This window comes from Mangifera indica, chromosome 2 (genome assembly GCF_011075055.1).
Source record: "Mangifera indica cultivar Alphonso chromosome 2, CATAS_Mindica_2.1, whole genome shotgun sequence".
Classification (NCBI taxonomy): Eukaryota; Viridiplantae; Streptophyta; class Magnoliopsida; order Sapindales; family Anacardiaceae; genus Mangifera; species Mangifera indica.
In genome coordinates this window covers 5,691,762-5,718,196 of record NC_058138.1, presented here as the reverse complement: position 1 = coordinate 5,718,196, position 26,435 = coordinate 5,691,762, and the positions used below count along the sequence as shown (strand labels likewise).

At 31.8% G+C, this 26,435-nt stretch overlaps 2 protein-coding genes and 2 pseudogenes across 2 annotated transcripts; 3 read left to right on the top strand and 1 right to left on the bottom strand.

The window, feature by feature from the left end:
- The first annotated feature begins 102 nt into the window (after positions 1 to 102).
- Positions 103 to 10,667, top strand: LOC123208898. Its single transcript, XM_044626530.1, has 10 exons — positions 103 to 1,360; positions 1,531 to 1,855; positions 1,965 to 3,325; positions 3,595 to 4,038; positions 4,540 to 5,226; positions 5,375 to 5,830; positions 6,281 to 6,928; positions 7,247 to 8,036; positions 8,278 to 8,331; positions 9,595 to 10,667. The coding sequence occupies exons 1-9, from the start codon at positions 728 to 730 to the stop codon at positions 8,310 to 8,312; spliced, it is 5,379 nt and encodes a 1,792-aa protein (XP_044482465.1). The 5' UTR covers positions 103 to 727; the 3' UTR covers positions 8,313 to 8,331; positions 9,595 to 10,667.
- Positions 10,668 to 13,423: 2,756 nt separating this feature from the next.
- LOC123208899 lies at positions 13,424 to 15,634 on the bottom strand (annotated as a pseudogene).
- Positions 15,635 to 19,188: 3,554 nt separating this feature from the next.
- On the top strand, positions 19,189 to 21,742 carry LOC123208901 (annotated as a pseudogene).
- LOC123208482 (uridine 5'-monophosphate synthase-like) lies at positions 21,008 to 22,002 on the top strand. The gene is made up of 4 exons (XM_044626017.1): positions 21,008 to 21,021; positions 21,109 to 21,175; positions 21,284 to 21,534; positions 21,888 to 22,002. The coding sequence occupies exons 1-4, from the start codon at positions 21,008 to 21,010 to the stop codon at positions 22,000 to 22,002; spliced, it is 447 nt and encodes a 148-aa protein (XP_044481952.1).
- Positions 22,003 to 26,435: the final 4,433 nt, after the last annotated feature.

Below are 26,435 nucleotides of genomic sequence, written 5' to 3'. Positions count from 1 at the left end.
ACCTTTCACTTTTGGTCAGGACAACGATGCTTCGTGCTTACCCAAAATAATAATTGTCGTGAAGGTCTGTATATTGAAATACGATTGTTGAAATGTAAATGCAAGCTGGCCAAACCTGCTATTAATTTTAAGACTACAATCATTATCATGTGGGTGTTGCCTTGGAAGATGCGTTTGCTTTTATGGGGTTAATTTATCAAATAGTGTGGTCTTGTTCTTTAACAAATATTGTGTTCACACGGTGTAAGTTTCCGTTGTCAAATCATTTGAATTTTGTGGAACTTTGAGTTGATAATGAATCATGACCAATTGATTCTCCTTCACTGAAATCTCTTTCCATCTTCAGTTCTCTTCTCTCAATCATTCAGAAACCACTCAAAAATTCCTTCTCTCACAAACCTCTCTGAACCCATATCCTTCGATTTCTTCAGTTGTACCTTACTTGCCCTGCTACTTTCGCTCTTTTGCTTTCTTTATTTCAAATTTTATTTTTGCCAATTTCCGATTCTCTTTATTTTTGAAAAAAAATTCTGTTTCAATATTTCTCATTTCATAAGAAAAAAAAAATCTTGCATTCAGTTTTTTCTCGTTTACTAGAATTTTTTTCACGTTTCTCTTATTTATTATTAATTTCGACAATTGTGTTTACTCTTGTTCTGTGATTTTTTTTCATTTGCTGTACTTCTCATCTGTTTTTCAAACTTGAAAAAAAAAAAACTTTTTAAAAATGGTTGATGTTGCCGGAAGTATTGGGGGTGTGTTGAGTCCTGTCCTTGAAGTTGGCAAGTGGTTGGCTGTTCCAATTTGGCGTCAATTCAAGTACTTGTACAACCACAGTACCAATTTCAAAAAGCTGGAAAACAAAGTTAAGGAGATGACGAATACAAGAGACGAAGTTCAGCGTAAGGTTACTGTTGCTGAAAGAAATGTGGAAGAGATCACACCGAAAGTTAAGGATTGGCTGAAGGATTTGGAGAAGACAATTACAGAAGCAGAGCAGTTGATTCAAGAGAGAGCAAACAACCCTCGATGTTTTAAGGGATTGTGGTCCAACTACAAACAAAGCAAGAAAGCTTTCAAATTAATCCGCGATGATATTGATCTACTCCTCCAGCAAGAAAAGGAATTCGGTGAAATTTCCTTTGCTACTATTCCACAAGATATCCGGCTTGTAACTAGTGAAGATTATTTGGTACTCGAATCAAGAACCTCGATTACGAAGAATGTATGGGATGCATTAAATGATGAGAATGTGTACATGATTGGTGTTTATGGGATGGGCGGTATTGGGAAGACCACTCTTGTGCAGAAAGTTGGTGGGGAAGCGAAGAAATTATTTGAGGACATTGTTTTTGTTGAGGTATGTTTGAACTTTCTTATGATTATACCGAGTGATAATTATTTATATGATTGCTATTATTTGTGTAAAATTACTAATAGACAAATGAAAGAAAATAAAATAGCTATAAAACAGAATTATTTTTCTCTCTTTGTTATTCTTAAACTGGCCATCTTATTCTTGTCTTATAGGTAACACAAAATTTGGATATAAAAAAAGTTCAAACAGAAATTGCAGACAAGTTAGGCGTAAAATTCAGTAACGAGACTGAAAGAGCAGATAAGTTATATGAGAGATTGGGGAACGGCAAGAAGATCCTTTTAATTTTAGACAATATTTGGAAAGATTTTGATCTCAAGACTATCGGTATTCCTTCTAAAGCGGATCATGGAGGATGTAAACTAATGTTCACAGCAAGAGACTTAGATGTATTGGAGAAGATGGGTTCTATAAATAATTTCAAGATGGGCATTTTAGCAGAAAAAGAAGCTTGGGACCTATTTGCCAATATGGCAGGTAACTTGTCTTATAGAATTTTCATTTGTATGTTTTCTGAGTTTTCTTAAATCCCCAGAATGCATGTAAATACAAAATGCAATTAGTATAATCCTAACTCTCATTACAGGTGATGTTGTTCAAACAAGTGAACTGAATTCTCTAGCGAATGATGTATGCAAGCAATGCAAAGGATTGCCTGTCGTTATTTGTGCTATAGCTAAAGCTTTAAAAACCAAGACTCGTCCATCCAAGTGGAAAGCAGCCTTAAGAGAATTGAGAGCTCCTTCACCATCCAAGTTTGAAGGATTCCTAGAAGAGGAATACATGAAAATAGCCTTAAGTTACAAGTATTTAAGAAATAATGAACTTAAGAAAACATTTTTAATTTGTAGTCTAATGGAAAATTATGCTTCCATTTCAGACCTGTTCATACATGTTGTGTGTCTTGATATACTTGAAGGAGCTAACTTGACAATGGAAGATGCACGTGATCGACTAGATAATTTGGTTCATGAGCTCAAAGATGCTAGTTTGTTACTTGGCGAGGTTACAAGCGAATATTTTGCTATGCATGATGTTATCCGTGATGTTGCTATCATAATAGCATATGTTGATCATCATGTATTTACAACAAAAAATGACATTGAACGAGATTGGAAGAATAGAGATAAACTCAAGAAATCCACAAGAATCTCCCTCCCTGGTAATAGTACTATTATTAGTCAACTTTGGCCCAATGATTTGGATTGTCCAACTCTTGAATATTTCTATATGCCAAACTCTCATTTCAATATCCCAGAGGACTTCTTCAAGGTGATGCCGATGCTCAAAGTTTTAAATTTAGCTGGATTGCAACAATTGTCATTGCCATCATCCCTTCATCTTTTGAAAAACCTTCAAACACTATGTTTAAATGATAGCACAATTAAAGATGTTGCTATTATCTGGGAGTTAAAGAAACTGAAAGTCCTTAGCATGCGACAATCATTTATTGAGGAGTTGCCTATAGAAATAGGTCAGTTGACTGAATTGAGATTATTAGATTTAAGCTATTGTAGACAGTTGCATGTTATTGTGCCAAATGTGATATCAAAATTATTGCAATTGGAAGAATTTCACATAAAGGGATGCCCTATTCAATGGAAGGTTGAAGTACTCATGGAATTAAAGAGCTTGAAAAATCTCACAAGTGTAGAATTGAATGTCAAAGATTGCAAGGTGCTACCTCAAAACTTATTTGCCAAAGAGCCTAGAAGGTACAAAATATCAATAGGAAATTATTGGGAGCGTAGAAGGAGCTTATTTCCAGAATATGGCGAACATGAGAGGACGTTGGCAGTTAATTCTATCAAGTTACTAGAAGAATTTAATGCATTCAAGAATGTTGAAGTCTTAGAGTTGGCTGAAGTTTCAGAAGATGAGAACTATGTTGAGGATTCAAATTTTGATTTGCAGTCCAGTGAAATCACGCCTTTATTTAATGAAAAGGTTTGATTTCTTGTATTTCTCTATTATATATTCTTGTTTTCTTTTATACTTATTTACATTTATTCACATATAGTTGTGATATTGTATTATCATTTTCTTCTTCTTTTTTTTCTAGTGATTTAAATTTTCAATTCAATTTCACTACCAAGTCCACTTGAATCTCCATACAATGCAATTTTTGTCAAATTGATTTTATTAAATTATTTCTTTTTAAATTTCTTCTCATATAAGTTCATGTATATTAAAACCACAATTAATTTTGGTTGCAGGTTAATTTTACCAAATTTAGAACGTTGGTATTGTACGATATTAGTTTGGGCAGGATTTGGGACAGCCAAATTTCAACTTTCTCTCAAAATTTGAAACAATTGAAGTTGAAAAGATGTGAAAAGATGACATATGTGTTTCCATTTTCTATAGCCAAAAGCCTCAGACAACTTCAAAGCCTAGAGATAATAAATTGTGAGGTTTTAGAGAAGATTGTTGAAGAAGAAGAAGGAGCAGAAGTTGTTGTTAATTCTATCTTTCCAAAGGTAACCGAATTGGTGCTCAGATATCTACCAAAACTTACAATTTTATATCCAGGATTACATGCTTCAGAATTCTCGATGTTCAAAAGGTTGGAGATAGATTTGTGTGAAAATTTGACTTTAAGATATTTGGGCTTGCCAGATGATAACAACAAGGGTGCACTTCCAATATCAGAGAATAAGGTACGAATCTCTTGTTTTAAATATGTGATTCTTAATGTCTATTTTTGCTTGAACCGAAATCTGTTAAAAAAAAAAATTGAATGATCAATTGAATTTGGACAATTCCGTTACGGGAATAGACAGGAGCAAAATATTATTGCAATTTTGAAAAAAATTGTCTATAGACACTATCTAATATGAGTCACACATTTTAATTGCATTATGTGATTTATAGCATCTCTTTTATTTTTTTATTTTATTTTATTGTTGACGTAATGCTAAGTTGTAAAAGCCAAAAAAATAATTTTATTTTTTATTAGAAATATATTTATTATTTAATAGGTGCATGGTCTGTCTTATTATTGGACAGCTTAATGAGTTGACTGATTTTTCATTATTATTGATCTTATATACGACTGAAGTAAGAGGAAACAGGAAAAAATTAAGATTTTCCAAAAAAATAAAAAGTATGTAATAACGAATAAGTCTTCAATTAAACTTTTTTTTTTTATGAATATGTAGATCAACCACAATTTGGAGGATTTTGAATTGACAAATGGTGAGATAAGCATTACTTGGGAGAGTGAAGATAAATATCTTAGGATCGGGCAGGATGACTCAGCTTATATTCCACTTGGACTCCTCCAAATATTTCAAAGTGTGAAAAAGCTTGAACTATCTGCGTATGAATACAAAGAAATTAAGAGTGTATATAATCTTCCAAATCTTGAAGATCTACGTGTATGGGATTGTGAGAAATTGATGAGTCTAGTGCCATCTTCAGCTTCCTTACAGAATCTTAAAGTTCTCGAAGTCACCGGTGCAAATGCATTACTTACCTTAATAACGCCTTCAACAGCTAGAAGTTTGATGCAGTTAAGAGAATTGAGAATATCTAGGTGTGAAATGCTGCTTGAAATAATAGGGAATGAGGGAGATACAACAACAAGTAGTGAGATTGTTTTTGACAATTTGAAGTTGTTGTCACTTACAGAGTTAGAAAGTCTCGAATGTTTTTGCTTTGGAAATTACTCTTTTAATTTTTCATCACTAGAAGAATTAATTATAGAAGAATGTCCTCATTTGAAGACTTTTTCTCGAGCAATGTTAAACACTCCAAAGTTGCACAGTATCAATTACGAGAAAATAGGGAATGAGGGGAATGATCTTAATAAAATCGTACGTGGATTGTGCAAAAATAAAGACGAGGTATATATGCAATCAATTAATTTGTTTTCTATAATTACTTATTTATGCAAATTTAGTTAGTTTAGAAGAAGTGACAAAGAATTTATGCAATTTTTAATAACTTTATATTGAAACAATCATCTGCTTCTAATTGAAACAATTAATGCAGGAAATCTCAGTTGATCCTTCCATCAAAATTTGCAACAATGATAATTCTATAGAAATTTGCTACGACCAACATCCAACTTCCTTCTATCAAAATTTGACACACTTGATCCTTCAGAATTGTGGAAATATAAAATACGCATTTCCACCTACCATTGCCAGAACTCTCCACCAACTCCAACAACTAAAGATAAGGGATTGTATGGCTTTAGAAGAGATTGTTGCAAAAGAAGAAGGAGCAAATGCTGTGGTCAATTTTGTCTTTCCAAATGTAACCATATTGAAGCTTGAGAATCTACCAAATCTTACAACTTTCTATCCTGGAATGCATACTTTAGAATTGCCAAAGTTGAAGGAGTTGGTGGTGACAGATTCTGATAAATGTCTGAGCTTCAAAAGCAGCATTGAGGAGAGTGAAACTGATAGTTTAGATCTAAAAGCTATCTCCTTGGACGATAAGGTATGAATATCTTCTTGCAAAAGAATTAATATTTTCTCTCTATATGTTTTAATACTTTATTCAAAACTTTAATTGTGGAATTCTTATCTTCTTTGACTTTCCTTTGGAACTGAAGTTTAGAAAAATTTGTGGTTATTTGATTTGAAAATTTTCTCTTTAGGATTATATCAATTAGAGTCATTTAAGTCCTATTTTTTAAAATATATTATCCATTATAATTTTAGAAATCAACAATAAAATTTTGTTTTTACTCAAAAAAAATTTGCAACTTGAATGCATACTAAACAGGTTATAGAAATCAACAATAAATTTTTATTTTTACTTTGAGAAAAATGTGCAACTTGCATGCATATTAAAAAGGATGATAAATTCAAAATTAGTGTAACTAGATTAAAGTTTTGTTTTAAGAATATCAAATACTAACTGAATTTTGTTTTGATGAATTTGTAGATCAACTCTCATTTGGAGGTATTTGAATTACGGAATGATTTAGTAGAAATTACTTGGCAAAATCAATCTAAAACTCTTAGAATCTCTGCCGATGAGCCAACCTATATTCCACTTGGACTCTTTCAAAGATTTCACAATGTGAAAGAGCTTCGACTAAATCAGTGTAATTTAAATGATGTTTGGAGTTGTGAAATGTCTTTGAGTCCACTGCTATCTACACCTTCTTCCCAGAATCTTAAAGTTCTTCAGGTAGAATGGTGCGATTGGCTCTTTAACTTAATGACACCTTCAATGGCTAGAAACTTGGTACAATTGAGAGAATTGAGCATATCATGGTGTGACAGGCTATTTGAAATTGTAGAAAATGAGAGAGATGCAACATCAAGTAGTGAACAAGTTGTTTTTAACAATTTGAACAAATTGTCACTTGAAAATTTACATTTTCTCTCATTCTTTTGCTCTGGGAATTACTCTTTCAATTTCCCATCTTTGGAAGAGTTAATTATAAAAGGATGCTCCAATATGAAGTCTTTTTCTCAAGGAATGTTAAGCACACCAAAGTTACACAAAGTCAATTATGAGGGAAAGGAGGTAGAAAATGGAGGGAATGGCTTGAATTCAACTATACAACAAGCACACAAAGAACAGGTATGCATTCAATTAATTAGCTTAAATAGATTTCTGTAATTTTTTAATAATAATATATTTTGGGTGTTAATTATAATAAATTTGTTTTTAAAATGTTGACCTTGATTCCACATAATAAAAACTATTAGTTTGTGCAAATATTGAGCATTATTATTTAACTAGTGGTCACCATACATTTTCATGCCCCTTTACTAGGATACACTGGCTATCAATTCATTATATATATTTTTTCTCCATGGTTCCTTTATTTATTTTTTTTTTGGTATGTTTTTAAGATAAAATTAATTTAAAATTGATTGACACATGATTTTTCTTTAGGTTGACTCCAATATAAAGACATTGGAATTAAATGGAAGGGATATAATGGCGATTTGGCAAGGAGAGTTTCAAAAGCACTTTTGCGAAATAGAAACTCTTGAATTGATTATGGATGAATATACATATATTCCGATTCAAATCCTTCAGAAATTTGTCAGTCTTGAAAACCTTATATTGAAAGTGAGTTCATACGAAGAACTATTCTCGTTTGGAGAAGGTGAAGAGGACATTGGAGTAATCACAAACTTAAAACAATTAGAATTGTGGGGGCTTTTTAATTTAAAGTACATTTCAAAGCAAGACTCCCAACTAAATTCAGTTCTTCAAAATCTTCATTCTTTGGATGTCAACTATTGTCACAATTTGACTACTTTGTTGTTGCCTTCACAATCTTTTGAAAATCTAAGGACTTTGACAGTATATCATTGTAATAAAATGCAAAACTTAATGACATCCTCAACAGCCAAAAGTCTAGTGTGTCTTGAAAGTTTGTCAATACACGAATGTAAAATGATGGTAGAAGTAGTAGCAAATGAGGGAGATATAGAGAATGGTGAAATTGTTTTTAAGAAATTGGAGGACTTGTCCTTGGATGGTATGGAAAGTCTCACACACTTCTACTATGGGAATTACACCTTAAAATTCCCATTCTTGGAAACATTATTTGTGGATAGATGCTCCAAGATGAAAACTTTCTCTAGAGAAGGCTTAAGCATGCCAAGGTTACTAAGCGTGAACTATGATGACTGTTCAAGTGACCCAAATTCAGTTACACAACAATTACAAAATGGTACGTATTCATTTATTTAACAATATATTTTTTATTAGAGTTCTCCATTCTCCTTAATTGAATTAACACTAATCAATCATGTATGGTCTTTAGTATTGAATTAAAATCCTAAGTGAGAAGCTACAGTAATCAAATGATTTCAAGTAGTAGTGAGGTGTTTATTGACGAAATTCTGCATCTTCTAATATAATTTTCCACAATTTTTGTTTTAACCATAATGCATTGTTCTTTATGTTTACAGATTGTGCAAGGTTATGGGAAAGAGTCCCATGGTAGCAAACTGCAAAGTCACATGGTAAGTGTCTAGTATTAGATGAGTTTACATTGTCTTTTTAAACATAATTCATAAGAAGTCAATTGATTAAATAGATTTTGGGTATTATATTTTAAGATATTGGAAGGTTAAATATAATATTGATTAATAATTCAATGGACTATAGTGACATTAGCCAATTATATAAATTTTGGTAAAGTGAGGTGTCTAATGGTAAGAGTGTTTAAAAATATCCGATAACTAGATCGAACTAAATTTTGAATAAAAAATAGATCCGAAAAATAGGTTATTTGAAAAATTAGTTTAGATGCCAATTAAAAAATTTTTAAAATCTAGTTTATCAATTTTTTATAAAAGGTTACCTGAATGAAACCAGTTTTAAAAAAAATTGAATTAAAAATTAATAAAATATTGAACCTATTTAAAAAAAACTTGGAAAAAATAATAAAAATAAGATTCAAAACTGATTAATTGAAAATTCAGTTTGGTTAATTGATATTTTCAATTCGATTTTAGTCTATGATTTTCTCCAAACCAACAATTCGATTCGATTCAAAAAATTGTCAAGCTAGTTTGGTTAACCAGTTTTGAACACCCTTATCTAATGGCAATGACTCATGTCAAATTTGCTCTCATATCTGGCTTAATAGCTTCATTTTACCATCAATTTCAAACCATCATAACAACTACAAGATAAGAGTTTAATTTGAGTTAAACTGACTTAAGCTCGAATGTCAACTCAGCTCAATCGAGCCCAAAATGAGCAGTCATGGCTTGAGCCATAGTGTTAAGAATTTGTCTGAGTTAAAGCCTTTTTTCCTTTTTAAAGCCTTTTTCTCATCTGGTTCTTCATAATGGTAATGCATTCTAGGCAGTGATCTTATACATTCAATTACAATGTACACGTGTTCAAATTTTTTTTCGTGGGTCTGGGTTTAGCCTTTTTTGGTGCTTTCAGTTGTAGTGGTTGTTAAATCCTATAACCCTTTATATATCATTAAATTTTAAAGATTTTCATTAACAATTGTAATTGACTACTGTATGAATTGGCAAAGCAGAGTTTTTGCAACCCAAAAGGATTCTTGTGATGTGGGATGTTCGTATATACGCAACATCTCTCGTGTGACGTGGTATCACTTTATGTGGATATTCGAAGACATTGATTTTGATAATTTCTCTGTTCCTACTATTATATCTATTCATTATCTCCGCACCTTCTTCACTGATGTAAGAAATACGCTTTTTGTAGTAATCTTTTCTTTGACTTGATATATCTTTCCACAGGTTGCTGTCAAGAAGCAAACACCGAAATGTATTGCAGATTACATTGTTAATTTAACTTTGTGAACGAGCTGGACTCAGTCACAACTATGGAGCCATTTTTATCGTGTAAATTGTCTTGCTAATTCTCAAGTATATTCACTTCCATATTTGATTCTGAAGTTTCTAGCCTCAAATCCATGTTTCCTGCCTGTTTCCATCTTCTGGTGTGTTTTCAGCCTTTTCCTCTATAATTCCCTGGAGGTCTCTGGCTCTCTGTGGTTCTCCTCTGCATCGGTCTAGCTTCTTCCCGTGAGTTCTTGGGTTCTGTGGAGGCGCCGTTCCGCTGCTAGTCTATTTTGGCTTGGGTTGGCTCTCTGCAGCTGCTTTGGTGCAGAAATCCTCTCCTGTTCTCTTTCCTTTCTCCTTCTGTGGAGTTGCTGATTCCTGCATCCCTCTCCCCTGTTGGTTCTCCCCTGCATTGGGGTTCATTGGGTTTGTTGGGCTTTTGCTGCCTTACTGCTGCCGAATTTGAGTTCTTGGCTGCAGGTTCTGCTGGCATCTTCCTACGTTTGATGGTTGCTGCTTTCTTAATCCTTTCTCTCCCAGCATCTTTACTTGTCTCTCCTGGAGCCTTCCAACGGTGTTTTTGCGCGGGTGGCTCTTGGCTGTGGTTCCGGTAAGTTGCTTCTTAGTGAAATGGTTGCACATTGGTCCATTTCTGTGTTTGCTCCTGGTTCCTGGGATGCTGCATGCTGTATCAGGTGTGTGCCGGTTGACGCTTCATACCATTGGCTGGGTTCTTCTTGCTGTCTTTGGCGTCCTGCCACGGCTGGATGTGCTGGGTTCATGGTTATTTTAATTTCAGTTGGTCGTCTCAAGTACGCTCTCTGTTCTTAAGTAGTTTGTTGTTGGTTTGCAATTTAGTGAGAGTTTTAGCCATTGGGCTCGTGATGTCTTGTACTTGGAGTGTTTTTTGGCAATCTTGTGGGATGAGCTTAGATGTCTTTGTGCCCCCTTTCGGGTTTTTAATGTATATATTTACTTATCAAAAAATATGTATATATTTGAGTTGGAAGTGTTTCTGCGTATTCTCATATTGGAGTCCATGAATGTTTATAGTATACAGGTTATTTTGTGTGCATTGCATGCACTTTGTAATCATAACTCTTAAACAAATATCCATCACTTGAAAAAGTTAGTTTTTTTTACTACACTTGAAATACACTATACTTCCTATTTTTCTGGCACAAGTAAACAGGTATATTATAATCTATTTAGACAAGTGGCACCAATTTATGACATGAAGTTACTATAAATAAACCACCTAAATCTTATAATGTTCTTCAAACTCCTTCTATACAACGATTTTCACTAATTTTGTTTCAATATCTTTTAACATATCACATATTTATAAGTTAGATTATAATCAAAGATTAAAGGGATTTTAATCTTTTTCAAATGAAAGGGAGTTTGGTTGAATATACAGGGGGAGTTTGACTATTTTCACTTAAATTGGATGTCTATGTGATAAACAAGTGGGATGTTCATGTTCTTCTACAAATCTATGTAATTTTTTGTTAATTGACGTTTAATTTTTTGTTGAGAATTTTGGTTGTATTTAGAGATGTCAATGGGCCGGGCCGGGCTGGCTCCGGCTCGGCCCATCGAGCTAATAGGCCGAGCCAGGCCTAAATAGTAACGGGCCTTCGGGCCGGGCCAGCCCATTAAAATATAAAAGCCCAAGGCCCGGCCCATATAATAACGAGTCTTAATCGGGCCGGGTTAGGCTTTAATCGGGTCGGCCCGACCCATTTAATCAATTTTTTTTTTAAATTTTAATTAACATTTTTTAATATAAATTTTTTTCAATTATTAAAACTGATAACAGTATCTCGAATATTTTATTTATAACCCCTCACTTGTGACGGAAGAATATCGTAGTTATATGATGAAAAATATTATAAATTAATAACATAGTACAAATAAATTAATTTACATACGGTATAAATTACAAAATATAAATAAAATATATCTACTATATAATATTTATTTACTCATCTTTTATATTTAAATCTCTGAATTCTTCAAAAATAAATAATTATTATTTACGAATTTAGATATTTTTTGAAAGAGAGTTAATGAAATTGAAAATACAATGAAATAATTGAAATTGAGTAATTAAAAGATTTATAAATAAAAGTGAAAATAAAAATGAATAAAATAGATTTATTTAAAAAAATTTTTTTTTAAATTATGCAGAGGCTTCTGCCACAAGGCAGCTTCTGATGCCCAGCCTCCAGGAAAAAAAAAAAAATATATATATATATATATATATATATATATATATATATATACATATACATATAAACAGTATCGGGTCGGGCCGGGCCAGCCCATGAGCCTAATATTAAAGCTCTATGCCCGGCCCGGTAGGCCCATGGGCCCGGCACTGGGCTTTATCGTGCCCGGGCCTTTTTTCGTGCTTCGGGCCGGGCCTCCATTTAGCCCAACCCAATTGACGTGTCTAGTTGTATTGATCAATTTAGTTATAGTGAATTTGAGATTTTTAGACTTGGTCTCATCGATATAGTCTATGTTTGTTGTTAAACCATGTGATCATTATTGTTCCCACCCACTACATGTAATGCGCATTTATATACATGTTGTGACTATAACCAACTTGTATAATTTACTACTGGTAGATTTATACACTGGTCGCATACACATTTTCACAATTTTATGTTATTCTTTGGATTGGATATGTTTTAAATTTTCTTGTTATTACTACATACATAATAATGCTCTCTACTCATAATGCCATCAAACATTATTCCATCACACAAACAAGTCAAACAGTCAAACATTCCTACAATTACCAAAATTTTTTTTTCCATAGAATCTAAGTATTTTTAGAAAGAAAAGATCCTAACAATATGTTTCTTTAACATTATGAAATCAGATTTTTTCATTAAGTTTTAGAAATTTGAAATTCGTGTTTCTTTAACATGTTAGAGATTTCATCCACGAATCCATCTAGTTTTAAAATGAAATATGGTAATTTGGAGATTTTTATGATGATTTACTCATTTAATTAAGGTTGTTGATGAATTTTAGGCCATATATGTTACAATTCTTGTAAGTTAGTTAAATCTTAATTTGGTTTATGTCTTCACTGTGCCTTTGTAAATAGGGTATTGTTTGTAATTGAGAGTGCCTTTGGGAGTTTGTGATTTTGTTTTTGTTTTTGTTGTTTGTAATCCCCCCCCTAGTTAATATTAATTAATGCAACATTAACAATGGTAACCTCAGAAGTAATTTTTTACTTACTTGATGATATGTAGAGTTGAATTTAAATCAAACTGAGTTCGAACTTGTCTCAAAGTTGCTTGAGGGGAATCGAGTTGAATTTGGGTTGAGTTCAAGCTCAATTCAAGCAAAAAGTGACAAAAATAAAATTGTTTTGATATGTATTAAGCAAAACAATGTTGTTTTAATTGATTCATATCGAAAATTTTCAAACTCATAAACTTAACAAGTTGAACACCCCTAATTTCATTTAAGTTGAGCTTGTTTCAGGCTCATTCAAGCCAAAATTGTTTTCAAACTCGAACAAATTCAATTCGAATCCAACTTAACAATATGATACAAATCTAACATATTTTATTTGGATTTTAAATAATTGAACTAACTCAATAATGTTTTCAAACAGGTACCATAAAATAACGGTATTGACACTATGAAACTCGTTATTTTCCAAGCTTGAAAACGTTAAAATCTAGATGGTATCCATCATGTGTAAGAACTTTCATCACTAGAAAATCTACAGAATGGGTCTTGGCATGAGGAGACTTTTTAGTAACCTTATTGCAACAAATCATCTATCTATATACACTTAATACCCTTCAAACTATCAAGTGGCCCCTTTCCCTTACCATGGATAGCTAGTCAAAACTTTATAAACCAGATTTAGTGCCTAATTCAGGGCCGCACTTTGCAACAGCGATGATAATCGGCTGCCATCCTGCTTGATTATGAATAATCCATTTCTTTATGGTAGTTACCATGTTCAAGATCTGAAGTATGTCACCTAATGTAAGCTCTGTCAAGCACATATTCTTCAAAATAGTACCGGCTTCATACCTATAAACAAAAATGCAAAAGCACACAAGACAGAATGAAAAAACAGTCCAATTATAAATCCTAGAAGCTAAGTAAGGCTAAACTAAACAAACAAAGGAAATTTACCTGCATTGAGAAGCCATTATTGCAGATTGTCCTCCAGGAGACACCAGAAACTTTTTAATTTTTTCCCATGTCATTTCCGGTATTTGCATAGGATTACCAGCAATAGGGTTCACACATTTCCAGAGTTTCTCATTCTTACCAACATACAAGTTCATAGCTCCAAATTTTTGCTTCACTACCATCTGCTGATCAACAACAATTTCCAAGGCTTTTTTAATGTCAATACTCCGATGCTTTGGATCCCCATATCGAGTGCAATCAATTATATTACCTTCAGTCGGCATTATCTTTTCAATTTTCAAGAAGTTCAATGTTAGTAACACAGAACCTGTGAGGCTTTGGACACAATAAGAAGGTTTTGGACACCCCGACGTCCCCCATATGACACTACTAGGAATGTTAATCGAGTTCACTGGTGAAGAAAACGACAGCTTCCTATGTTGTATATGTCCATTTTGTGACTGACTCAATAATGCAGGCTTTGGATTCATGCTAGTAGGATCAAATTTGGTGACTCCACTACCCTTTTGGACAGCACTAGGAGGTTGATTAGGGAGATTGTTTAGCCCTAAAGGCTGTGGTGGATATTGATTTCTACAACCATTCTGAACAACATCGAAAGGAGCAAATCCATCCAGGCAAGGCCCCATCAGGGAACTCTTGGGATTATAATTAGTACCAAGGTGGTGATAATTTAGTGGTTTCTGATCTTCCAGAATATCAACTAGTGTATTATTACTAAATTTCTCATTAGGATTTCCTAATTGGGGAACTTGTACATAAACAAAAGGCATATCATTAGGGACAGAAATTTTGTTACCAAATTTAGTTGTTAATGGAGGGCCTCCAGCCACAAGACTTGTCCAGAGCCATATGCTCTTGGCAGCGGCAAGGAGAGGAGCTGAGGCTTTCTGCGGTTGAGCAAGCAGAATGTTGTATCTTCTCATCCTCAATTAATGGAGAGCATTGGAGAAATCTCTATCTCCAAAAATTAACATTATATTTGCAGGTGCAGGATTGTCCACTGCCCAGAACAACATGTCCACTAGAATTTTCTTGTCACTTGCATCCTTAACCCCTGCCCATTCAAGAAAACAACCCATAAATATTCATTGAATTTTCTGAAAATCTGCAACCCAGAAAAACAAAATTCCTTAAAAAAAAATGCAAATTCTAGGAAAACTAAGTCGGTAAGATCAAATTTAGAAATGTTAACCCAAATTCATCCTGATCAAAACAGAAAATTAAGTGTAAGTAATAAATTTTTTTGTGAGTCTAGAGTTATAAGAATCTTATTCTCACCTGCACTCCATCTGCATAAGTTAAGAATCGTAACAGTAAAAGCAAGAAAAGTAAAGTTGAAAGATGGTAATTATATATGATGATGAAAGAGGTACCAGGAGGGACTTGGTTGAGGGAGATGCCGGTGCTGGAAAGGGCATGTTGCACAGATTGAGGGATCCGATTGGTGTCACCATAGGCAGAAATGGACAAAGGTCCACAGTAATTCAACTTAGCAACGGCAGAGCTGATATTCTGAGCAATTGCATGAGGCTCACACCCTTTTGGGACCTGACAATTCTCTATATCCCACCACACTGAAGTCTTAGCCTTCACATATTGCTTCTCTGCAACTGCTCCTCCAACTTCCCTGGCTGAAATCTCCATCTCCTTCTTCGTTCAACAGCTGTTCTCTATATAGATGTAAAACTTAACGCTGAAGAAGATGAGTTCAAGAAGCAAAGAGCAAAGAATGGACCAGTAATGTCTAGCCTTTTCTAAAAATCTATATATATAGGTGCATTGTAAGTATATGCTTCGGTGCTTTACCTGTGGTCTGGGGGATGACTAGGTCAAGTCTACTTGATTCATTTTCTTTAATTTCCATGCATACGAGACTTTTGATTCTTTGCATTTTAGTCCCTGTGGGTCCAAATATTATTCTTAAACACTAAGAATGCTTTTGGATTGAGTAATTTTTTATTATCTTAAATGAAATTTGAGCCTACGAAATTATCTAGAGGATTATTACGTATCAAACTTTTTAGTCTTTCATCTTTTTTGAATCGAGGCCCACCTCGGTTCACGTTATTAGAACATTGTTTGTTCAATTAATTAATATATATAAATAATTATGGTATTTGATTGGTAATAATAAAATAATAAAAAAATATTACTTTTTTGAAATACCCTAAAATATGTTAGCGGGAAACTACAACAAATCAAAGGTGGGAGATTTGAGAGAAATGGATTAGGATAAATTGTAGTAAATCAAATGTGTGGATTGAATAAAGAGTCTAACACTTATGGTTAAGGTATGTTGACCCACCTTGGATCAACATCGAGAAAGCAATGTCATGGGATTAGGTGGAGGGCAATATCAAAGTGGTGATGGTGATCCGGTGGAAAACAAAAGGGTGGTGACAACAAAAAAGGGACAGTCTCATAAAGTCAACCACAGAGTTTTAGTGACGTAAGTGAGGGCGATGCAACCAAGAAATAGAGATCTTGGTGAGTGAGGTTGTGAAAGAGGAAAGACTGCAAAGGTTAAAGGCTATTTATTATTTTAAAAGTAATATTATGTGTATTTATTTATTTTATATAATTTATATATATAGATGATATATTATTTCATAATTTAATATTATTTTATCTTTAATTCAAAATTATACGATGACATACCATTTATATATTATAATTAATACACATAATTTTATTGTTATTTTATTTAAATAATAAGATGTTTTTATCTAAAATAATAATAAATGAGGGAAAAATTGTAATTAACAATTAGATTATTTCATATTACCTTTAAATTATCTAAATAATATTTTTTATTACCAAACGAATTAAATAAGATAATAAATTATTATTACACATTGAGGGTGAAGGGGAGAAAATTTTGCAAAGATTGATGGAACAAGTAGCTTCATTAGATGGTAGACCGACGACTATTACTTAGTATGTGCTTTTGATTTCACATGCAAAAATGATAGGAATATTTTTCCATGAATTTCAGGGGCCAATGATGGAGCTTGTGCATGTCAGACAACCTGATGTGGCGGTTCCTTATTGGTTCAATAATTGTAGAACGACAGAAACCTTTCTTCACGTTTTATCTCAAAGCCAATAGCATGAAATTTTCTATTACAACCACTAACTTTTTGTTTTTAGGTCATTTTCAAATATGGAATTTCCCTAATGGGCTGATTTGACTTAATGATGCTACATCTTCAGATTCTTTCTTCATGAATAGGTTCAAACCAATTTGGTTCGCATGGGGGACGGCATGATCAATTCAATAATTAAACTTAAATTTAATTTGAATCTTATAAATTGTAACACCTGCACAAATATCTCAAGAGCATTCAAGTTATTTAATCGAATTTTCAGTTGAGAGAAATTTTAATCAATTAAAGAAAAAGAGAGGAGGAATAGTTGTTTGATTTGATTTGATATTTGGTTTAATTTAAATCAAATTTAAATTTAAATTTTAGTTTAATAATTAGTTCAAATTCAATTTGAATTTTCTTTCTGTAATATCATATATCATGTTGATAATATTATTCAATTCATCAGCAACTCTATTACTATATATTCAATCATATTAAACGAGTTCGAGTTTGAGTTATTTATTATGAATTTAAGTCAAACTTAAGTTTGAATAAGTCTATATTTAGATTCAGTTCGGTTTGAATTCAATTCTTTTTTTTTTGCATAATTTTTTTATTTATTTGATAAATTATTATTGATTCTATTACAAGCGCCTGTTTGTGTGTGGAAAAATTTATTCTTGAATTTTTATATATAAATATGATATAAATTAATTTGTATTAAATTTTTTTCAAAAAAAAATTTGTATTTAGCAGGTGAGTAGCATTATATACGTGTATTAATAATAGACACAAATTTATGTATAAATATTGATATATTATTGTATAATTTTGTATTATTTTATCTTTAATTCAAAATCACCTGATAACATAATGACGTAGTATTATTTTTTCACAAGTTGTCCTCATTATTTGTACAAATAATTTTACATGGTCATCTTTTTGGGTTGTCTAACTATCAAACTAGTAAACTCCCAGTTTAAAATATAAAATTAGTAAAATTTTAAAAAAAAATCACAACAATTTGCATATTATTTAAAATGTAAAATTAGTAAAATTAAAAAAATAAAATTAGTAAAATTTAAAAAAAAAAAAAAAAAAACTCCCAGTTCTGTAAATTAGGTCAGCATCTAGCCCACTTGATCATAGCACAACAAAATGGAAATATACGTTAGTTCAAAATCCACTAAATTCTAATTCCAAAAGGAGACAGTCAACCGTTAGTCAACTACATTTTTTTATTTTTTTGTCAACGGAGAATAGAATGGGTGGAAATTTTTAAATAATTATGTGGATATTTCCTATTCATTATCACATGATCCTATAGGTTTTTATGTATATGATATTCGAATCGAATCACTATTTTTCATTATAAAAAGATGATTTTTTTTATAAAGTATATAAAAGGATAAACTTTTTATCTATAATAAAGTTAAACAATAATTTTACCCATAAAAAGGTTATAAATTTTTTTATCTATCCCTATTAATATTTATAAAAACTAAAAATTATATAAAAAACATTGGAGGATTTGTCGTTTCTCACTTTGATTTATTATTGTCGAGCTTTGTTTTAGTTGAATTTTATTATTTTCACCAACTCTAAAATCCCTTGTTGCCCACATAAGCCCCAAACACGTCCAGCTTTGTTGGCTTTCCTAAGATGTTTTCCAACAACCAAGAATTTAGTCTGAAAAAAATATATATATATAAAATAATTAAAATGAAAATATTTTGTTTGTACTATAAGAGATATAAATAATATTATGTATTATATTATAATAAATAATATATATCTTTTGAGTATTAAAAATAATGTTTGATTATGTCAAATCTGTGAAAAAATAAAAGTTGTAGTCAAAATTTGAATGAAAAATAGTCATTTGCCTATTATATTCTTGGTTATTTTATTTTCTCCTCGGAGATTAATAATTTTTTCAAAATGATAAAATTATATATATTAATAATATATATAATTTAAAATATAATAAATAATATATTATTATATAATTTAGGAGGATTGAGATGAAAAACTCTGACCACCCTAAATTCCTGAATATTTTCCAAACTCTTATCCTTTATGTTTTCATTGTTTATTTGACTATTTGTTTGTGTTTAATAAAAAATATTAACTCCTTCTCCAATCATTGTTTGCTATTAGTGTAATGTGTTAATATAATCAGGAGGTTTTAAATTAAAAATTAAGTATAATCCAATCATGGTTTATTAATCAAATTTATGATCAAACTGAAAACACCCTCAAATCGTATCTCTGACAAAGAAACCCCCTAATTTAATAAACACCGTAGTCTCCGGAGTACAGCATTCACTTCATCTTCCTCTTCCTCCTCGGCTCCTCCGTCCGCCGCCACTCCAGACTCAAAACAATGTCGGCTATGGAGTCTCTCATCCTCCAACTCCATGAAATCTCCGCAGTCAAATTCGGAAACTTCAAGCTAAAATCCGGCATCTCCTCCCCCGTCTACATCGACCTCCGTCTCATCGTCTCCTACCCCTTCCTCCTCCGCCAAATATCCTCCAGCATCATATCCTCCCTCCCCTCCTCCACCCGATACGACACCGTCTGCGGCGTCCCCTACACCGCCCTTCCCATCGCCACCTGCGTCTCCATTTCCAACGACATCCCCATGCTCATGCGCCGTAAAGAAATCAAAGACTACGGCACCTCCAAAGCCATCGAGGGCACCTTCAAGCCTCCAAGACCTGCTTAATCATCGAAGATTTGGTCACCAGTGGCACCTCCGTGCTCGAGACGGCGGCGCCTCTCCGTGCTGCGGGACTTGTTGTTAAAGACGCCGTTGTTTTGATCGACAGAGAGCAGGGCGGGAGGGAGAATTTGAAGGAGAATGGGATTGAATTGCATTCGATGATTATGTTGAGTGAGATAGTGAGGATTTTGAGGGAGAAGGGGAAGGTCGATGAAGAGATGCAGCGTGTGGTGATGAATTTTTTGGAGGAGAATAAGAAGGTGGAGGTGCCCAATATTGGGGCTGGGGCTAGGGCGAGGTTTCGGGTTAGGGGTTTGAGATATGAGGAGAGATTGAAATTGATGAAGAATGAAATGGGGAAGAAGCTGTTTGAAGTAATGGTGAAGAAGGAAAGTAACTTGTGTTTGGCTGCAGATGTTGCCACTGCTTCTGAGTTCTACAAATTGCTGACAAGGTCTTAGTGTTTCTGTTTTTGATTTTTTTTTATAATTATGACAATCATTGCTTTTAGCTTAGAATAGAAAATTGGGTTTTAGGGTTTAAGAGTCAAAGTCCAAATTTTTTGTTTCTTCAAGTGTTATATTTGAATTTGAAAGTTTGGCTTGTTAACTAAAATATTGTTACTTGTAACCACCGTGTGCCCAGTAATGTTACTGGGATCTGGTAAAGCATATATTTGGGAAAAGAAAGATTGTTTTATTAAAACATGTGTTTTGAAGTAACATGATGTGGCTTCAAAGATAGGACCGGCAAATGCACATGGGGGTGGGAGGTTGGTTGCTAATCTTGAGTTAGGTCTGAAGTTTTTGCCTGATTTATTTGTGGATTGATCTGGTCGATGCCAGGTTTTTCACTTTAGAGTAGCATTTTCGGTTGCCTTGTTCCTGAGATTAAGCAGTTTGCTTTATGATATTTGATCTGCGTTTACTTATTTTTGTAATTGTTTTAGGACTTTATTGACAATTGATTATAACCTTGTTTGCCATTCGACGGATATAAAATAAACTGCTTTATCATCTGGTTTATAAGAAAATATGCATTTTTTTTCTGATTTATTTTTGAACTCTTACGTAGGTTGGACCAGAGATCTGCTTATTGAAAACCCATGTTGATATATTGCCTGATTTCACCTTGCCAAACTCTGAGCACTAAATCCCCGAACTTCTTTTGGCCAAATAATCATACTATATCTGCATTGTAGTTCAGCGCATTTTTTGAATTATTTGTTAATTATATTTATTGTCAAGTTACATCTAAAAATGTTTATTATTCTCCTGAAGATTGCAGAAAACATAATTTCCTAATATTTGAAGATCGTAAGTTTGCAGACATTGGTAATACTGTGACTATGCAGTATGAAGGGTAAGACTTGGCATCTTTTATTTTTCTCAATATCTTCTTTGTATATCCTTGCCCTGGCCTGAGGCCTATTGGTTCTGTTGTATTCAGAGGTGTATTCCGTATACTGGAATGGGCTGATATAATTAATGCTCATATAATTTCTGGACCCAGAATCGTCTATGGACTGAAATTGAAGATTAGTATAAACTGTAACTAATATCTGACTTTTAGTATGGCTCAACTTATCCTTTTCTATTGCTTTGCTCACTCTCGATGCATTTAGGGTTTGCCTCGTGGTAGGGGCTTGTTGCTGCTTGCTGAAATGAGTTCAGCTGGTAACTTGGCAACAGGAGAGTACCCAGCTGCAGCTGTGAAAATTGCTGAGGATCACTATGACTTTGTCATCGGCTTCATCTCAGTTAATCCAGCATCATGGTCAGGGGTAATGGTCAATCCAGCATTTATTCATGCAACCCCTGGAGTTCAAATGGCAAAGGGTGGTGATAATCTCGGCAGTACAATACTCCACATCCTGTAAATTCTGCTGTCCTCATTAGCTCTCCTGCATTGGGAACACCATTTTTCTTTTTCACTAGAACAGGAAGGATCAGCACATATCATAACTATATGGCTGATGATTACAATTTTTGTTTTCAATTTAGATGTACATTTTCAGCAATTTGGCATAATTATTTAAGTAGCCACAAGAAATAAAAATAGAATTTCAAATTCTGTGGACCAATCAATGGTAGTCCGAACAGGGCATAAATTTCTCTAACCAACTAATTGCAGAATTGTACAATGGCCATGCGATGTTGTCTTTTGGGTAGACATTGTCAACTTCATTAACTTGTTAGAAAAATGATTTTCCAGGTTATATACTATAGGGGCAGCGACATTATCATTGTGGGTGGTGGAATTATTAAGGCAGCCGATCCTGCAGAGGCAGTTTCTGAATACAGACCTCAAGAATGGGATGCATGCTTGGCTAAGTGCTCCTAACACCATTCTGGTCCGGCCCTATCACATGTCTGTATGTTTTGGTAATGAACAAAAAAACTGTGTTCAATTTATCACATTTCTTGCGCTTTTGAGTGCTGTATCATCTTCGTTCACTTTATCAGTTTTGTGAGGGTTTCCTCTTTGATAAAGCAACTAATAGTAAAAATGACTGATCCCAGTTCGAGAGTTTCGGTCTTCAGTCTTCCACGTCTTACTACTGTGCTATTGTCTAACATTATTAATAAAATTATGTATACTTATAATAAGTTTTAATTTGAACAATAATGATATATTACTATATAATTGAGTAATTTTGAATTAAGGATAAAGTAACATTTAATTACATGGTAATAAATCATCATTGGTATTCATTATAAGTTTATATTGTATTATTCCTAATGTTATCGTGTTAAAAAAAAAAAGGTGTGTATTTCACACATGCCAACACAGTATGCACTTATCAGTTGGTTGGTTCTATGCACAAAAAGTCTCTTTCTCATGGTTGAGCAAGTTCTTGGATATAAAAATGGTTGGACATTCTTCAGCCAGTTTTCTCCTTAGGATCATGTTCCAGGGATCGTGGTCAAGGTTTGATCAAAGGTGAAAACTTGTACGATATATTATGTAACCAATAAGATGGTTTGTTTGGATTTAAGAGATTCGGAAGAAGTAAAAAGAAATTTATGTTTACGTTAAATAAAAGGGTGGATTTGAACCAAGTTGTCTTGGGTTCGAGTCTATTTTAAGCTAGAATGAGTTAAACTTAAATTGAAGTTTTAGTTTAACTCAAGCTCAAGGATTCGTCAGTATTGTTGCATTGAAAATTTTGTTTTTCAACAATTCTACTTCTTTGACAATTTTTTATTCTTTGGTGATTTTTCTCTTCTTTGGCGAATCTTTTTCTTGTTGATGTTACCATTTACCATTTGAGATGGTTCAAATAAGTTTGAGTCAAATTCGAGTTCACCCTTGTCGAGTTTTGTTTGAATGTACTCGTACTTGAATATATGATTGATGTTAACATTAGCATGTTTGAATTTAAGAGATTTAGAAAATGAAAAGAAAAAAGAAATATGTTTAATGTAGAGGTGGATTCAAGCCAAATTGGTTCAAACTTGAATCCATGTTAGTCTTAGGTGTGTTAAACTCGAATTGAAGTTTTAGCTTGGCTCAGGTTTGAGGCTCGTTAGTGTTGTCATATCGAAAATTTTCTTTTCTGATGATTTTTTTGTGACTTTTTTTATCTAAAAACGACTCTTCTTCTTGCTAATGTTACCGTTTGTCATCTGAGCTAATTTGAATGGGTTTAAATTAAATTTAAATTGAGTCTTATTTAGGGACAGTACAAATCCAACCGTAGTTTTTTTTTTTGGGCTAAGTAAAAGCAAACCGAATTCAACATAGTTGATTGTGAGGTTGATGGACCAAAATATTATATTATGTTTTTATTTTATGCAATGAGATTATTAGTTAGGAAAAATCCAACTAAGAAGGGTTTAGTCCAATAATGAATAATATTTTTATAATAATAATAATAATTAGAGAATCACACCCATAATATGCATAAAAAAAATATCATATTAGAAAATTCAATTTCTAGTTTTCTTCATACTAATAACTTATAACTATCTTAATCATGATAGTCGTATTGTGTATAAAAAATTTAATTTTTTATATCATGTATCTATTATTGTATCGCATAATACATTTTTTTTTAAAATAAAATAATAAAAATTCTAATTGACACATTATCATTTTAGAAAATATCATAAATACTTTCAAAATTTTAAAATTTCTCATATATACTCCTATTACATCATTAATTTCTCTAAAAAGATATATTGATTTGTATAGATAATATATATTATATTGTATGATACATATCGTATCATACACTACGTTTACTGTATCGTATTAAGTCGATATACTTTATGATACATATCGTTTTTCATTTGTATTATATCATATTATAAAATACATTTTGTATATCGTAGGATTTTTGATAACTATGATCTTAATAATTCACATGATTGTGCAATGAAAATTCATTAATTTGTTATACTATAAGTTAGATATTTAATGATTTTTTTAATTTTATAAGAAATACATTTTAGCTCAAAAATAGATTTCTAAATATATCCAAAGATGGTTTCATAAAAACATTATGTTTTATTAACAATATATAATTAAAAAAAGTAGACTAAAAACATATAATATAACAAGTCTATTGGGAAATTTATTATTTTAATTTGACATCTCTCAAGTTTAATATGTTCTTTAATGGTTTCTTGATAATACTAAAATTAAAAAAAAATCGTTGTTGTAATCTCTCTCTCTTTTTTTTATATATGTAATAAAAATATATCATCTGTATATCTAAATTATATACAAAAAAAATATGTACTCATAATATTAATAATTTTGAGATGGTGGATCACAAACTTCATCATCTTTCAAAGATGATAAAACTAAATATTATTATAAACTCATTTTTGTAACATTTAATTTAATTAATAGAAATTGTAAATGGTGGATATGACCCGGCCCACAAATAACCATAAGGCTTAAAGACTTAAATTCTGACCTAAGATATAGTGAAATCTTAAATACATACCTATTGATTTTCAAATCAAAACACCCACCCATCACTCAATTTCAATTGGAATTTTATTTTTATGGTTTAAGGTAAAACCATCATTTTATTTATAATATTTAAAAAGTTATAATTTCATTCTTTTTTCTCCCCATATTTTGAAAACTAATAATTTCATATCATTTTTAAATTTTTTTTAATTTTGAAAATGGTAATATACGTCTTTTCGTCTCTGTCGACAAAGATATATCTTTGTCAATGGGGAAGAATAAAATTATAGTTTTTTTAATATTATTGATAAAATAATTTTTTAACTTTACCTATAACATAAAATTTTAATAAAAGTTTGATGATAAATAAGTGCTTATATTTTTAAAAGTTAGTAAATATATATTTGAGATTTTACTACACTTGGGTGGGAAGAAGTCTTTGGGCCTAACCATAAATAAGATTTTAAAGCCCAAATGAGCGTATTTGTGATGGAGGTGACTTGGCATAAAGCCAACCACTAGCCAAATTTTTGATTTGCCGCGCCACAAGTCAAACTCAAGCGCTAGGTTTGGACTTTGTCATTTATAAGCTACAGCTTTGGAATCAGGTTCGGATTATCCACTAATCGGTAAAATTCACTTGCCTCCCTTGAGGCTTTCTAATTTTCATTATCCCCCATCATTTGGGAAATATAGTTGGACTACACTTGCAAAATTAGGATGTGCATAATTTGGTTTAAACTATAAAACCAAACTAAATCATTTAAAAATTATGATTTGATTTAATTTAATTTATAAAATTATTTGGTTTAGATTGATAAATTTTTAGAAATTGATTTTCAATTTAGATTATAGTTTAGATAATTTTCAAACTGAATCACATTATAAATCATATTTTCTTTAAAATATATATAATTATATTTGACATAATTTTTGAATAAATAATAAGATATACAACTTATTTTTTCATTTTTATTTTATCTTTTTTTTATATTTATATTGTATATATAATTCATATTTATTTTATATATTTATATTATATTCTAAAAAATTATAAATTTATTAAATAATTATATTTAAAGGGAATGATTTTAATAAATTCAAAGTATAATTTAATTCAGACTAAACTATATTTTTTTAGTTTGATTTTATTTAATTTGATTTAAAAATTTTTTAAATTGTTTTTTTAGTTTAGTTTAAAAAAAATTTTAAATCATATCAAACCAGATCATGTACACTCTTATATAAAATGATGATGTATCATAAAAATTAAAATATTATATGTAAATTAGTCATTTTTAATACATATGTAATTTTGAAAATTTTTTGAAGCTATTAAACTTACTTTTGTGTGCTGTAAAAAAGAATGAGCACAATAGCTAAAATATTTAATGGAAGTATGTAACGTAAACTCACCCTTTAACGTTATATTCATTTCACTCAATCTACAACATATCTGTTATTTGCTGTTATTTGTTCAGATATTTCATCAAATCTCTGAAATTCCTTGCAAGTTCACGCAGTTGAGACATGTTGTTACAATGCCAATGTATGACATTCTCTGTTGTGGTTGCTCTCTGAGAATTGCTATCTTGTGAAATTGCCTTGAATCTGTATTATGTCAATTTATGCTGCTATGTTTCCCATGTTCACACCTGCTTTTGTGATTTCAAGTGTTGAATTGTTATGCTAGTGTATGTGGTGAAATGCTGACATTGTGAAATTGCCTGAGTTCTGCTGGTAATTCTTGTTTTTTCTTCTTCTCTTCCTTTCTTTTGTCTTCTTCTTCTTCTTCTCCTCCTCCTCCTTTTTCTTGTTTTTTGTTTTTATTGTGAAATTGCCTGTGAATG